Raw genomic sequence first — 15,214 nt, 5'->3', positions numbered from 1 at the left:
GAACTTGCAATGATCCTTCCTGCCTCAGCCTCCCCAGTGCTGGGATTACAGGCGTGCAACACCACGCCTGGCCTTGAATTGAACTTGTTCATAAACTAGTACTTTAGAGAAAGCTGAAATTGTGTTTTTTAAAACTTTTGACAGTATACTAACTTTGAATCCCAGAAATCAGTTCACTTTTCCATAGCATGTTGTTCACTCTTAAATCCCCATAGGTCAGTACAACCATCCATGTGCCACTTAGTAAACACATATAATGAACAAGTGACCAAAAGTGTCTTAAATGCAGGGCATAGTCTATAGAATGTTAGATCTGGGCAGAATGGCACCCCTCGAGATCTCCTGGGAGTGACTGCCAGAGCATAGCTAGAGCATAGCTAGAGCTTCATCTATTGTCTGTGCCCTTCCTTTCTCTCCTTACACTGGGTGGTAAGATGTACATACTTTTAAAACACTTGAAGCATCCAGTCTGGTTCTTAATTATCCTTCCTGCTTTAAGGTGTATTCGCCGGTCATCTTCATAATGTTCTTCCTTGGGGCTGGGGATTTAGCTCAGCGGCAAAAGCGCCTGCCTGGCAAGCGCAAGGTCGTGAGTTCGATTCCCGGTACCAGAGAAAAACCAAAAAAAAAAAAAAAAACAAAACAAAACATAATGTTCTTCCTTGTGTTTGTTGGTTTTCTTCCAGTTTAAGAAAAGCCCGCCTAAGATACCCTACAAGGCCATCGCACTTGCCACTGTGCTGTTTTTGATTGGTGCCTTTCTTATTATAATAGGCTCCCTCCTGTTGTCTGGCTACATCAGCAAAGGGGTAAGAGGATGGGAATGTCTTAAAAGATCTTTAAAAATGTGACCTAGGGTGCTATCGTTTATATATTCTATCTGGTACACCCGGTTCCAGCAGAAAGAAGAAAAAATGTATCTTTTATATTTTGTTTTTTGATGAAATGTGTTTTTTTAGCTGGGCATGGTGGCCCGTACCTGTAATCTGAACAGACAGACTGAGACAGGAGGCTCCCAAACTTGAGCCCAACCTCAGCAACTTACCAAGACCCTATCTGAAAATTAAAAAAGCTGGGGATAGTGGTGCATGCCTGTAATCCCAGCACTCGGAAGAGGCTGAGGCAGGAGGATCACCAGGAGTTTGAGGCCACCCTCAACTATATAGCAAGACCCTGTCTCAGAAAACAAAAACAACCCAAAACTTTAAAAAAGGTCTGTGTATATAAGTCAGTCGGAGGACCCTGGATTCAATCCCCAATTCTGCAAAAACAGAACAAATTAACAAAATAAATTTCTTCCATTGTTTCGCTGAGATGGGTGTTGTCAGGTAGGCAGACTTGGCCTCTGAGCTGTTAGGCGGTTTGTCCACAGCCACAGTTTGGACTAGCAAATCTGAGCCTGGCATCCAGCATTTCTGACCTGTGAGAGGCTGTAACCAGAGCAGCATCTGTTGTCATAGCTGGGTAGTGGCATAGATGTACTGGTCAGTATCTGGGGAGAAGCAGGAGGCTTGTACAGACCGCCGTTCGGGTGCAGCACCTTTGAGGGGCGGTGTAATGTCTTAGAACCTAAGGTGGTCTTTGGTGGTTCTTTCTCTTGGGCTATCCTCGTATGTACATGGTGTCTAAGTTATCCTGAACTTACTCCAGCACAAACCAAGAAAAACAAGCTTATTGTATTCTGTATAGTTCTGGAAAGTGCTCTACCCCTGAGCTACACTCCAGTGCTTCTGTATGGTCACAGAGAAAAGGAACCAGTGCCCGACAGCTGTGGGCGCTAGAGTAAAGGCTTCCCTGACTTCTGCAGCTGTTGTGCACAGTGAGGGCTCCAGAGCGTCGCCACTGGTGGAATACTCTGCTCCACAGCCTGGCATCCAGACACAGCCTGTCGGTGAGGACCCACCGTTCATACATATGAAGGGTCTCTGACACTGGCAAGTGCTTGTGATGAAGAGACCCACAGGACACAGTGTGGCGTCTTTACAACTAAGAACTGTGAAAAAGGACCAGAAGGAAATAAGCTATTCTCATCTGAATAAAGAGTATTTAGTACTTTAAAGTTTTCTGTCAGTTTGTAATCAGGAAAGAAGGAGATACAAACATTCCCCTTGGTACTGTACTACCTAAGGGAGATACTCAGAAAACTGTGAAGTAGTGGTCCATAGATGGGGCCTGTGGCTTTATTTTGAAATGTGTAAGTTGCATGGTACTACTGTAATGTTTTCCTTCTTTTGCCACCAGGGGGCAGACCGGGCCGTTCCCGTCCTGATCATTGGCATTCTGGTGTTCCTGCCAGGATTTTACCACCTGCGCATTGCCTACTACGCATCCAAAGGCTACCGGGGTTACTCCTATGATGACATTCCGGACTTTGATGACTAGCACCTCAGCCCTAAGAAGAGTCACGGTGGAGCTACACCCAACCTTTACAGTACTGAGTGGGAACCAAGGCTAAGAGCTGAGGGATTTTGCAGTTAGTAGATGTTTAACAAATCAGTGGCCAGATTTTATGGGTCCATCCCGAAAACGTTCACTGAGCTTACAGTTAGCTAATTAGGACATGCTCTTGTTTTCATCTCCTGGCCTGGCAAAAGCTCAGCAAGTTTTTCCACATGAGTAGGTACCATGGAAGAGTGTTAATTATCTTGAAAAGCAGGAGGTTATTCTGTAGTGGAAAGTTGTAGTACAACTACTACCTTCTTTAGAGCTGAGGATTTCCCTTAAATAGTCTTCATTGTCAGTTTGTCTTACAGCAAATGGAAGTATGCAGTGTATCTAATTTCCTTACGAAGTAATTTATCTTTACAATGTTTCAGTATCTTATCCCTTCTGTATATCTCTGCACCTTCATGTTCTGTGAGAGACCTGGGTGAAATCAGGTATCAGTGTGGGTCCTGTAATATTTGTTACTTGCTTTGTTATTGACAGCAGTTTTCAAAATACAGACATTTTCTCTGACAACCAGTCTTTGGCCAGCTCTGACCTAGTTTCCCCATATGATTGCCAGCAGATTATTTGGGTATAAGATGGCCTACATATCACGCCTTGAAGGACTGGACTTTTGGCTGTCTCCTCATGGAAGATGTGGATAAATTGTTCAGGGCTAGTATCATCCTGATAAAGGTTGCAAACTTGGCCTCGCTCTCTAGAAGCCTAAGTTGCCTTAGGTTGATTATGTGTCCTTGCTTGCAAAAAAGGGATGCATATTCAAAAGAAATTAAAAAAGGGATGTATATTCAAAAGAAATTAAAAGGTCAAAATCCAAATCCTAGACTTAAAATCGGTTTAAGTGATTTTATGATATCTTTGACCCCAAGACTGCCTATGTTTTTATGTAGCTGTCATCGTAAGACACTACTTTCCAATCTCTGTTTTGTTTTTTTGAGACCGAGTCTCACTGTGTAGCTGAAGCTGGGCTCAATCTTCCTGCCTCAGCCTCTTGAGTACTAAATACTTTTGTTACATATTTATCATTTTAATCCTCAGAGAAGTCTAAGATTCTCAGCAGTGGGTGGGATGTGTGAGGCTCAGGTTGGCAGGGCCTGGATTGATACCTTCAGGGTTGGCAGGAATACTGAGAAGGGCCGGATAGTAAGGAGTGGGGACCATGGTCAATTGTGAAGTAGATATTTTACCTAAAAGCAGCCTCCTCCCTTTTACAGTGGCAGCGAAAGCAGGCACCCTCACTGTGACAGCTGCTACGCTTCCCATTCGTCATTCTGAACGTGAAAAGGCCTCTCTAGCTTCTGCAGCTGTTGTGCACAGTGGGGGCTCCAGAGCGTCGCCACTGGTGGAGTGCTGTGCTCCACAGCCCGGCATCCAGACACAGCCTGTCGGTGAGGAGCAGAAGCAGAGGCTGCGGGCCTGTGGCCACTGTTGGCCTGCAGTTTCAGAAATGAGGTTCCGATGGTCTTGTTGTCTGACTTCTCTTGAAAACCAGACGGTTGTTCATTACTAAGAGACTCCAGGCAGCTGAAGGGGTGTGAGGAAATCAGCTGCACCGGGCAGGACACCCCAGAGCCCCAAGCCCCACCACCCCTTACTTACTTTATACCCAACCTGCAAACGTCGCTGAGGACAGACAGCCTCTTGCCGTCCTACAAGCACAGCTCTGCTTGCGGCCTGGCGTCTGTTACGTGGAGAGCCAGACCCAAGAGGACATTGTGTTCCTTTCCAGGATGGGTGGGCAGGCTGGTTCAGTTGAATTCAGAACTGGCCAGGGCACTTGGAAAGGTGCTGCCTGTGGGTACAGCCCCTGCCTGGCACACACTTCGCAGTCTACACAGCAGCTGGCACAGGTAGCCTCCTGTCAGTGTGTGCCCAGGAACCTGGCGGAAACAACAACCATGGTGACTTTCTGTTAACCTCTGAAGGTGTGAGTCCAGGTCACCGCGGGTGCCTTATCTGTGGAGTGGCTTCCCATCGAGGCTTCTCCAGACTCGGTCCTGGAGGCGTGTGCTTCAGTCACAGTTCAGGCGTGCTGCGGAGGGCACAGACTGACCTTATTACCCATGCGGTATTGGGCATGTTATCTCTGGAGCTTCTGTTCCTACCCCCCGGGGTAGCACTGCGCATGGTGAGGCCGTGCAGGAGGGGCTCCGTGCCGAGACAGGCGCATAGTATGCACTGAGCACGTGCAGTCGGAGAAGGTGGAGGGACCCCTTTGGTATCGGAACAGAGCGCATGTGCGCCCTTGGGGTCCTACACTTGGATGTAGGACCAGGTGGGCAGTGCTCCCTCGGCTGCCTCCAGGAGGTGTGGGAGGCTGAGGAGCTAGGCTTTGTTTGTTGGGCTCCAGGCCTTGGGAAAGTGCGAACCCTGGGCAGACCACCCTCTTGTCGTGGTGCTGTGGGAGCATCAGACCTCCCCTCTTGGAGCCTGTTCTTCCTCTCCGCCCGCCACTCCTCCCTCTGCTCTCTGCCCCTTCCGTTATGGTCTGGGTGGGCAGCACGGGCATCACAAGGGCACTTGGTAGAAACACAGTGCCCTGCGCCTGCCCCCAAGTTGGCCTCCATTGTGACGAGACCCCAGGGGCTCGTTCTCAGGGTCGGAGGAGCTGGCTGGGGCACACTGGGCCTCCACCTCCTCAACTGCACTGGATCTCCTCAAGCAGTACCAGCAGTGAGTGAGGGGCACCCAGGAGGCAATGGCGCCTTCTCAGTCTGTCAGTATTCTCTAGCAAAAGAGTAGCTCCATGGCCTGAGGAGTGGGAGAAACTGAAACAGGATTCTCAGACATGTGCAGATACTGGCAGTGAGGAGTGTGCTTCGATCCTCCGAGGCCCAGGCGGGCAGTTCATGAACCAGACAGAGAGAAGCAGGACAGGTTTCCCTCCAGTCTTCTCTGGGAGGCAGGCCTGGTGGCTTGGAGTCCACCTCATCGCTGGAGGTGGTGGCTTTCCTCCCTGACTCTGATGTTTCCATTCTTTTGTTCCTCACAGAAACCTAAGATGAGCAAACTGGAAAACGGTCCAGTCTGAGGGGTAATATCCTTTGGGCCAGGAGACTGGTCCTTTGAGAGTGTTTTTCTCTGGCATTTAGTGTCTTCAGAGTAGCCTGAGTCTTTCACGCCCAGGGCTGGAATCTTCCTGCAGCCCAAGCTACAGCAGCTGCAGCTCCTCCACACCCTAGGGCGTTCTCACCCAGCAGAGCTGAGAAGAGGGGCTCCACGGGCAATAGTGGGTATTCGGGAGAGAGGAGGGTGGTGAGGAGCCCTGGGAAATCCAGGCTAGCAGCTCTTGGATCTGTGGTTGCTGGTGCCTGGTGAGGGAACCCAGGGCCTCGAGCATGCTAGGATGCTGCTCTGCCACTAAGCTGTGTCTCCAGCCCTGTAAGACTCCAAGCTTAGCGACCAAGGACTTGCTGAGAGCTGATGGTCTCCTATTCTTGGGGGTGTCAGCTTAATTTCTGTTTTTGTTTGTAGCTATTATAAATCAGATTATAAATGGGATATTTTAAATTTCTTCTTGGATAGTTTCTTGTTAATATATAGAAGCATTACTGATGGTTGTATATTGATTTTATATCCTGCAAATTTATGCAGTGTGTCTAGTTCTATTGAGTTTGTGTGTGTGCGTGTGTGTGTGTAATCTTTAGAGTTTACTGCATACGCGTCTGCAGATACTTACAGTTTTACTTCCTTTCTGACTCAGATGCTTCTTATTTCTTTTTCTCGCCTAGTTGGTCTTGAGGTTAGTTTGGCAGCACAGTGCTGAGTAGAAGTGAAGAGGGGAATCTGTCTTGCTCTGAGGAAAAAGCCTTTAACTTTTTCTCATTGTATACTATGTTAGCTGTGGCTTGGCACATGTGGCCTTTATTATGCTAAAGTACATTCCTGGTGTATCCAACTTTTTGAGAAGTGTTTGTTGTTGTTTTGTTCTTGTTGTTTGTTTTTTTGTGTTTGTTTTGCTTTGCTTTGTTTCTTGAGACAGGGTCTCGCAATCTGGTTCAGGCTGCCCTCAAACTCATGGTGATCCTCCTGCCTCAGCTTCCCAAATGCTGTGATTACAGGCGTGTGCCACCAGGCCCGGCTCCCAGCTGAGAGTTTTGGGCTGTTTTTGGTGTTTTGGTTTTTGTTTTGGTACCAGGAATCAAACTCAGGACCTTGCACTTGCCAGGCAGGGGCTGTACTGCTGAGCTATATCTCCAGCCCCCAGCTGAGAGCATTTACCCTGAAAAAAACGTTGCATTTTTGTCAAATCCTTTTTATATCTATTGAACTCATCGTATGGTTTTTGTCTTCCTTCTGTCAATGGAGTGTATTATGTTGATTTTTTTTTTTTTTATGTTGATCTGGCTATGTCAGGAGATGCCAGGAAGTTTGCCCATTTAATGGGAAGTGAAGCCACTGTAAGTCCTGAACAGCGTGGCAAGGCTCCTGCTCGCTGTGAACGTTCCTCATGAAGATCTCCTGATGTATGTCACTCTCCTGGGTTTTCCATCTCCCTACCTCCAGCAAAGGGCAGGAAAGTCATCTCTCTCCAACAATCATATCTCATCAGATTGCCAATAAAAGAACTCATTTCTCAGCCTGCAGAGATTTGGACTTTGCAATCTTGCACAACAAAGGAGGCAGGCACAGAGTCTATAAGTCACATCGGTCGTTGTCTGATTGGACCTACATCTACAAAGCCCTGGGTCACTGGCACTTGGAACTGGAGAGTACTTTGGGAGCAAAATATATCTGCATTAAAACAACTTAAACATTAACCAAACAAGTAGAGCACAGAACTTTGAAAGCAGCGCTGTGTTAATACAATTAATTCCTCCTCATGTCTTATCGGTTATAACTTTAGCTTTGGTTTTATCTCCAGACCTTGATTGAAAATTGCAAATTCACCATGCATCTTACCTTTAAACTTTCTGTGAAATGTTTCTTGAGCACCTATTGCAGGCATAGCCCCCTGCGCGGCATTAAAAATAAATCATCCACCTTGTCCACCCACCAAAGTTTCCCGCTTACTGAAGTGGAATGCGTGATCCATACTTGAACTGGCCCAGCAAATACAATCAGTAAAACAGTAAGTGAGTAGTTTAAAAATTGTTGCTGCTGTAAGTGAATTTGATCAGAAACAAGAACCACCAGGGTCTGAAATGACTTTACTGAGACGGACTTGGGCTGGACAGTGACCGGTGGGGCAGGGGATGTGACGGGGCCACACTTGTAGTGGAGTCTGAAGTCAGCATGGGCAGAGTTGGGGACTGAGGGGGAGAAAGGACACAGGACCAAGTTACAAGCTGCAAAAAATGAGGGGTGGTAGTAGTTTTCTTTCTTAATTTTGTTTATTTTCAAAATATTACCATGCACATATTTCTCCTTTTTAAATCCTCCAAGGCTCATCCTGAGAACTAGTCATCTGCAACCCCTCTTCCTTCTGTCCGCGAGACACCTGGCTCTTCTGAGCATTAACTTTGATTACCAACAGGACATATTTATGTTACCACTTCAGGGGTTTTCAGTGTCGGCCTTCCAATTTTATTTATTTAGCTGTGCTCCCTGCCTGCCGTCAGGGACACGTACTGCTGGCCCCTCTGCTTGTCCGTGTGTCTGCGCTGTTTCACTTGGGTCGGTATTGACGCTCACATCACAGAGGGCATGTATGTCCTACTCACAGCTTGGCCGGGATGCTCGTCAGGACTTACTTTTCTCACGCAACTTTTACTTTTCCCCAGAGTTAACAATCCTGTTTGTTTGCATCATTTGCTATGCATCAACCCATAGTTAAACCCAAGCTGACTCCCACTTGTGTAAACCTCCGAGCGCTCCACCGTCTCGCTCTGGAGAACTCTTCTCAGGGACCTGCCGTCCTCCTACAGGGAGGATGTGACTATGACGCCTTTGCTTCCTGTGCGACATCTGTGGGTGTCTCGCTGTCACTTGGAGTCCTGACTCTTGCTTTGTTGCAGTTTTTCTCTTGGGATCCTTATACGATTGTCTTGTGTTCCAAAATTTCTCAGTCACATGTCTCGGCCTGTTTTTATCCAGCTCTAATTATCCTTTGTGCCAGGCACTCTGAGCCCTTTCTGTGTGGAAACGCAAGTCCTTTGTTATTAGAGAATATTCTACAATACTTATTTGATCAGTTCTTTTTTAAAAATTTATGAATGTACCTGTAATCTCTTTAGCAAATGGCTTTTTTTGTTGTTTTGAGTCAGGATCTCTATGCAGTTCAGGCTGTCCTTGAACTCACTGTGTAGCTCAGGCTGGCCTTGAACTTGTGATGATCCTCCTGCCTCAGCCTCCCAAGTGCTTGGATTGCAGGTGTGTGCCATGAAGCCCAGCTCTATCACTTCTTTCACTCACATGTCTCTACTTCCTCTTTCTGCACTTGTCTAATCGTTGGCCCTTTTCTCGCCTTTTTTTCAGTATTTTGCTCTTTGTGGAAGCTTTTCTTTGTTTTTCCTTCAACTCTTGTATTGTACTTCATCCTTTTCTAATGTTCAAGGACTCCTTTTTTACCTTACAGCAATCAGGGGCCATCACATCTTTTTTTTTTTTTTTTTGTCTTTTTGAGACAGGGTCTCACTGTGCAGTTCAGGCTGGCCTTGAACTCACTTTATAGCCCAGGCTGGTGTTGAACTCACTGTAATCCTCCTGCCTCAGCATCCCGAGTACTGGGATTACAGGCGTGCACCACCATGCCCAGCCATAACATCTTTTATTATCTCACTGTATTTTTATCAGCATGCAGCCTTCACTTACTAGCACAGCAGGTGGGGGATCCTTTAGTGATACATTGAGTTATTACTCTGAGTCCCATGGTGGGCCCACTCTAGACTTGGAGTTAAAGCCTTCCTCCCTGCAGTGGCCACATGGCTGCTCTATCCTCCCCTCTCTGGCGTCCTCCGCTGTGCTGCATCCTACACACACTGCTGCAGCCACGCCAGCCTCCTGGTCCCTACCATCCTAGCTGAGGTCCCAAGAGTCCCCTGGGCATCTTAGGAAGGCCTGCCCTGCCGTCTCTTTCGTAGGCACCACGCCCGCATCTACCTGACCCTTCCCAGGCTCAGCTTCTGTTCTGCTGACTGTACCAGCCGGCACCTGGGAACACAGCACCACTTACCTTACTCGCTTCCGCATCTGTCTCCCTCTCTGCTTAGAATACAGAACGCGAGCTCACAAGGCAAGCGTCTTACTGTCGCGCTTCCTTCCTCCCTCCCTTTCCTCCTTCCATCTTCACTGGAGTTTAATTGATAAGCAGAAACTATATGTTTACTTTTTCCTTTTAAAATGTTTTTTGTATTTTTATCTTTTTGTTGTATAAATTTTACAACTTTTGATATGGTTTCTTATTTGGATTTTTGTTTAAATCACTGACATCCTAAGCAGCTTAAATATGCTTGACACAGAGGGCATCTAATAATTACCTTTGAGAGAGGATGAATGAATGGTCCTTTCTGGCAATATTCAAGGGTGTGTGTGTGTGTGTGTGTGTGTGGTATTGGGAATGGAACCCAGAAGCAAGCATTCTACCACTGAGCTACACTGCCAGTCCCTAATTTGTAATATTCCTATCTACCTTCACGTCTTTTCTGTGTTGCATTTTCTGTTTCTCTCTGCTTTGCTTTAGTCTCTTCTAGGTGATCCTTGGCTGTGATATCATGATAAACAGTGAGCATAACCAGGTGTGGTGACACACATTTGTAATCCCAGCCCTTGAGAGTCTGAGGCAGGAGGTTGGTCACCAGTTCAAGGCCAGCCTGGGCTACATCACAAAAGAAAAGAGTGAGGAGGATACCGAACTGAGTAGAGTGGGCTGGGCTGTAGCTCAGTGGTAAAGCAATTGATGAGCGTGCACAAGGCCTGGGCTCCATCCCCAGCATGGGGCTGGGGGTGTGGGGGTGTTGGCTGTAGGGAGATCTGTGCCTGTGCAAGGGACTCGTTGACCATGAGACAGTCCGCATTCACTGGGAAGCCCACAGCCAGTGACTCCAGATCAGCGATGGTGAACATTTTAGAGACGGCGCCTAAACTGCAGCCCAAATATCTAGCCAGGGACAAGGTCTCTGTGTAGTCCAGGCTGGCCTCGAACTCACTGTGTAGCCCTTCCTGGCCTCAGACTCGCAGCCATCCTCCTGCCTCAGCCTCCCAAGTGCTGGGATTATAGGCGTGTGCCACCATACCCAGCCAGTTTTTTTAAAATAAGAAAATATAAGTGACAGATTGATTCATAAAGAAATGGTAAATTTGAGTAGATCAACTCTTCAGGTAAATCAAATCATGTAGCTAGGAAAGAGCCATCAAAAGTCTTATTCTCCTAAAGTTTCAGCTCTAGTTGAATAATATTGTGGAGAATTTCTAGTAAACCTTCAAGAAAGATGGTCGGTAGTGTTACATTCTAGAATCTATAGAGTATGAGAAGAGCTCAGAAACATGGTTTATTTTATGAAAGCCTGATATAACTCCTTATCAGAGCTTGTCCAAATGAATGTTTTAAAAATGAACATATCAAACTCACCTATAAATATTGGTTTTAAGATTGCAAATTTTAAGTAGATAAACCTATCTATGAGTTAAAGAGGCAAAGTCAAAGGTATATTAAGGAAATCTTTTGTGTAATTCATTACCCTCACAGGTGAAGGAGAAACAAATCACATTACTGTCTTGATAGAGACCAAAAAGGAATTAGATGAAATCCAGCATCCATCCCTGATTTGACATTTTGAAAAACATGAAAATTCTAGCAACTTCAGATAGGTGCATGTTGACATCATTGATAATGAAAGAATTAATAGCAAATATCATACCTAAAAAAACCCACCAGACGCAGCCCATTAAAATCAAACTCCAAGTAAGTGTCCACTGACATCTGTCACCCTGGCATGAATCTCAGTCCACAGACTCAAGCTGGCAAGAAATAAGATGTTGCATTCTTTTTCTGCTTTTAAAAAAAATTCCGCTGAGTCACCACTCTGCCAGGTGACAGAAGATTCTTCTTGGTCACTGTGGACATGTGCCGCTCCAGAGGACAGCCCTGTCATCTCTCTTGGGGCAAGGGTGTTGTCAAACAGAGTCATCTGACCCTTGGGTGTGCCTGGCTTTGGCTGTGGCTGAGATGGCATTTGTCTCACCCTGACTTTGACCTTGGGAGCTGCTGTGTTGTCCCTTGTTCTCAGCCGCAAGCTTCCTTCAGGCCCGATGTTGCTTCTCTAAATCTAGAGACCTGTAGTCTAAAGAAGCATTTCTCACACAATCTGTGGTGAAGGGCCAGTTCACCAGGTGTCGGGTTAACACTGGTCTCCACTGTTCAGTAAGCAGCTTTGCCAGTCGTGTCGCTGAACATGACAGCCACAGCCAGAGACGCTTTAGGTGTGTGCTTGCTGTGAGTGCCAAACAGCTCCGGCACCAGCCATGGTCCAGAGGCCACACTGAGTAAGCTAGTCACTTTCCCACCGTCTGTTCCAAATCTGATAAGGACTTTAAACTTGACTTCCTTTCCCTGCATTCTGCTGTGTCATCCCCTGCTGGAGCCATCTGCCGCAGTGCCCTGCAGAAGTGCATCACGAGGTCCCAGGAAGTCATGGCAATGGGTATTTTACAGCTAACAGAACAAGTTAGCAAGTTTCATTCTTGCAACACAAATGAGAAGTATAAAATTGGCTAAAAAAAAAAAAAGTGAGATTAATCATAATTTGTAAATCAGTGGATTGCAACCTGTAGAAACAGAAGTTTTTAAAAAACAGCCCTAATTAGAGAATATAGTGGATTGATGGTTACAAAGCATATCAAATATGAGTGCATTTCTAAATTAGTAGACTAATATTTAAATAACAGTGTTTATGTTTAATAAAAGGAAGTAAAATTAAAGTCTCATTTAGCAAAAATAAGCAAGGCATGGTGCATACCTATAATCCCTGTACTCTGGAAGGCTGAGTCAGAAGGATTTCAACTTTGAGCCCCATGTGGGCCACTTAGTGACTTAGCAAGACTTTGTTTCAAAAACATAAAGGTCTGTGGCTGTAGCTCAGTGCAAAGGCCCTGGGTTCAATCCCTGGTACTCAAGGGAAAAAAACCATATAAAACAAAATATTTGGAGATCAAATTGATAGGAAGGTACTGAATGTATTTGAAGAAAATCATAAAACCTTGCTGAGATACCAAAACATATTTACTTAATTATTTGTCTTTTTGAAATAGGGTCTCACTGTGCAGTTCAGGCTGGCTGGTCTTGAACTCTCTTTGTAGCCCCCCAGGCTGGCCTCAAACTCCCAGCAGTCCTCCTGCCTCAGCCTCCTGTGGCCTGGGATTTCAGTGCTATGTACCACCACACCCAGTTTTAAGTTTTATTTTATTAGTACATTAGTTCATTACATGATGCTTACACTCACCTTAGGTACTGGGTACATGTACTTAATATATCTTGACTCTTTTTATTGCCTTTCCCCTCCCCCCCCCCGCCTTTATCTCTAGATTCCTTTTCCCTGTTCTCATTATTTTTTTAGTTCCTGTCTCCAGCATATCATCACGTGGAGATCACTTATTATGGAGAGTTGTTACATGTGCATGACACACCTTAAATCTTCTCACCTCCTCTCCCAGGACCTTGGTCTCCTTCCCGTCGGCAAAGGTCCCTTTCCCTGGTTCCTTTTATCACTCTTTTATTTTGCTCTGTATTAGTCTTTGGGATTACTCAGATGAGAGAAACCAGACAATATTTAAACCTGTGTGTCTGATTTATTTCGTTTGATTATGTTTTCAACATGTACCCATTTTGCTACAGATGTCTCAAATCTATCCTCCTTTATAGCCAAGTAGTATTCCATTATGTATAGATACCCCATTTCCTTGTCCATTTGTCTGTTGATGAACATATAGGCCACTCCCAAGATTTAGCTGTTATAAATTGTGCTGCCATAGACATTGGTATGCATATATTGCTGTACTATGGTATAGATTATTTTATTAAACTAAGAAGCCTCATGGACTGCAAATATTGTAAGTTCATAATTCCACTTTCATCAGAAGCACATGTGGGGGTGGGGGAGCTGACAGGATTCTAGGAGTACAGTACTTGCCCTCTTTGCTAATAAAGGGTATCACAAAGCTGCAGAATGTGAAACCGAGTGAGTCTCTGTAGGCACCGATAGGAAAATCAAGACCTCCAAAGAGATGGGAGCAGCAAAGAACAGCCCATGATAAAATCACACTTGAGATTGTTTGGTAATTTGACTAACGACAATGACCGATTGTCAAGTGGGCCAGTTCTCCCCGCTGGGTTTGGACTGTGCTTCCCACCGAGTGGCCTGTCCTGGCCAGTGAACCAGGTTCCACTGACAGGTGTTGCTTCTGAGTCCCCTTTGGCTTCACTTTCCCTCTACCAGGACCACGCGGCCCTTGGTGAGCACCAGCTGCCAGGTGGAAACGAGCCCGTGCTGTCCTAGGCCACCGGATGGGGTCTGCGTGGTCTCCGTCCCGCATCTCAGCTCGCAGGGAGCAAGGGCCACACCAAGGAGGAGCGGGACTCCTGAGTGCTGGGTGCCTCTGCCGGAGAGGGTGACGGAAGGAATCGCTTCTCCAAAACAACAAGGTTCCAGCCCTGGAATTTGGAGGTGGTTCCAAGTGAAAATACAAGGACCCTTGTTTAAAAAATTATTTGAAATTGCAAGATGGCTTGGAGCAGAAGATGTGAATACGCTTAAGCTTATTTAAAGTTCAAAAAACCAAAAAATGAACTTTCCAGATGGCGAAGAGCATTACCGCTCTTCCTGGAGTCCGTGGGCGCCACCCTGGCCCTGCTCCCCGCAGCAGCAGCCCCTTCCCTCCGGTCAGTGTCCACACTGGCCAGCATCGGAGTACACTCGCAGGGCAGGGAGGCTGACGTCTGGGGCCACTCATGACATCACTGTCATTGTCATCCCCTGTGCTCCCTACCCTGATTCTGCTCATTTCTCTCCTCCTTACCAGCACCCACCATAACGACCAACTCATCATCTTACGCACCCGTGTCCCCCTACTAGGCCGTTACCTGAGAGGGCACAGGTTTGGGTCACTGTATGCCTTATCAGATAGCTGCTGCTTGGTAAATGCTGTCAGAAGGAAAAGTGAATAAAGAACGTTAATCAGCATGTGACAGGTGTCCCTGTGTGCGGTTGCAGCAGGGTCTCACAGCGGCCACCTCTGGTCGCTGCCCACCTGGCCAGGAAGGGAGTGAGCTGCTTGGACCATAGCTGGATTCTTAATGGCAATTCGGAAACATGGTCTCGTGGGATGACATGAAGTTGGGCTCCTTTGGGAAGGGTTTCTTCCTTGTGGTGCTGGGAATCTAACCCGGGGCCTCGCAAATGCTAGGCAAGCACTCTGTCACTCAGCTACCTTCTCTTCCCTCTTTTCTAAATCAACTTTACTGGAGTGGAATTTATGTATGGTAACATGCACCCACTCTCACTGCACGGCTTGTGGCTTAGGTAAACGTATACGCTGTGCCTGATGGTGAATGGGGCCCGTGACCGGGCTTTCTCCAGTAGCCAGTAGGAAGGCAAAGGTCTGGGACTGGTAGGGTGGGTGCTGACCATGACCCCAAGGAGGAGGAGTGACACAAAGGGTGAACTGAGGCAGATGCTTGGGAAGGAAAGCCAGCCAGGCGACCTCTGGGTGTAGGAGTGGAGGTCCTGCAGGTCTGGCCTAGTACTCTGGGGAGCGGGGTCTTTTGCAAGAGTGTGGGGGGAGCCTGAGTATTGGGGCCGGGCAGGAGGAAGGCTGGGTGTGAGGTCTGGCA

General features: G+C 46.7%; 1 protein-coding gene and 1 long non-coding RNA gene across 4 annotated transcripts in view; one reads left to right on the top strand and one right to left on the bottom strand.

Annotated features, from left to right (window-relative positions):
* The window catches only part of Tmem230 (transmembrane protein 230), a 9,945-nt gene extending 3,540 nt beyond the window's left edge, over window positions 1-6,405 (top strand). For 2 of the 3 annotated variants that reach the window (XM_005380825.1, XM_005380827.2), the window contains exons 3-4: window positions 687-809; window positions 2,242-2,964. In XM_005380825.1, coding sequence (XP_005380882.1) covers window positions 687-809; window positions 2,242-2,382 — 264 coding nt within the window. In that variant the 3' untranslated portion in view covers window positions 2,383-2,964. Of the gene's footprint in view, window positions 1-686; window positions 810-2,241; window positions 2,965-3,662 lie in introns of those variants that run through there. The other variant, XM_005380826.2, reaches the window with a different exon arrangement.
* Window positions 6,406-6,769: 364 nt separating this feature from the next.
* On the bottom strand, window positions 6,770-12,671 carry LOC106148093. The gene is made up of 2 exons (XR_001233229.1): window positions 11,247-12,671; window positions 6,770-8,522 (listed from the first exon to the last, which is right to left on the bottom strand). It is a non-coding gene; the product is annotated as an uncharacterized LOC106148093 (long non-coding RNA).
* Between the last annotated feature and the right edge of the window lie 2,543 nt (window positions 12,672-15,214).

The sequence above is a fragment of the Chinchilla lanigera genome, unplaced genomic scaffold, assembly GCF_000276665.1.
Source record: "Chinchilla lanigera isolate Chin_1 unplaced genomic scaffold, ChiLan1.0 scaffold00014, whole genome shotgun sequence".
Taxonomy (NCBI): Eukaryota; Metazoa; Chordata; class Mammalia; order Rodentia; family Chinchillidae; genus Chinchilla; species Chinchilla lanigera.
Note: the sequence above shows the minus strand (reverse complement) of the source record. Positions and strands in the feature narration are given on the sequence as shown.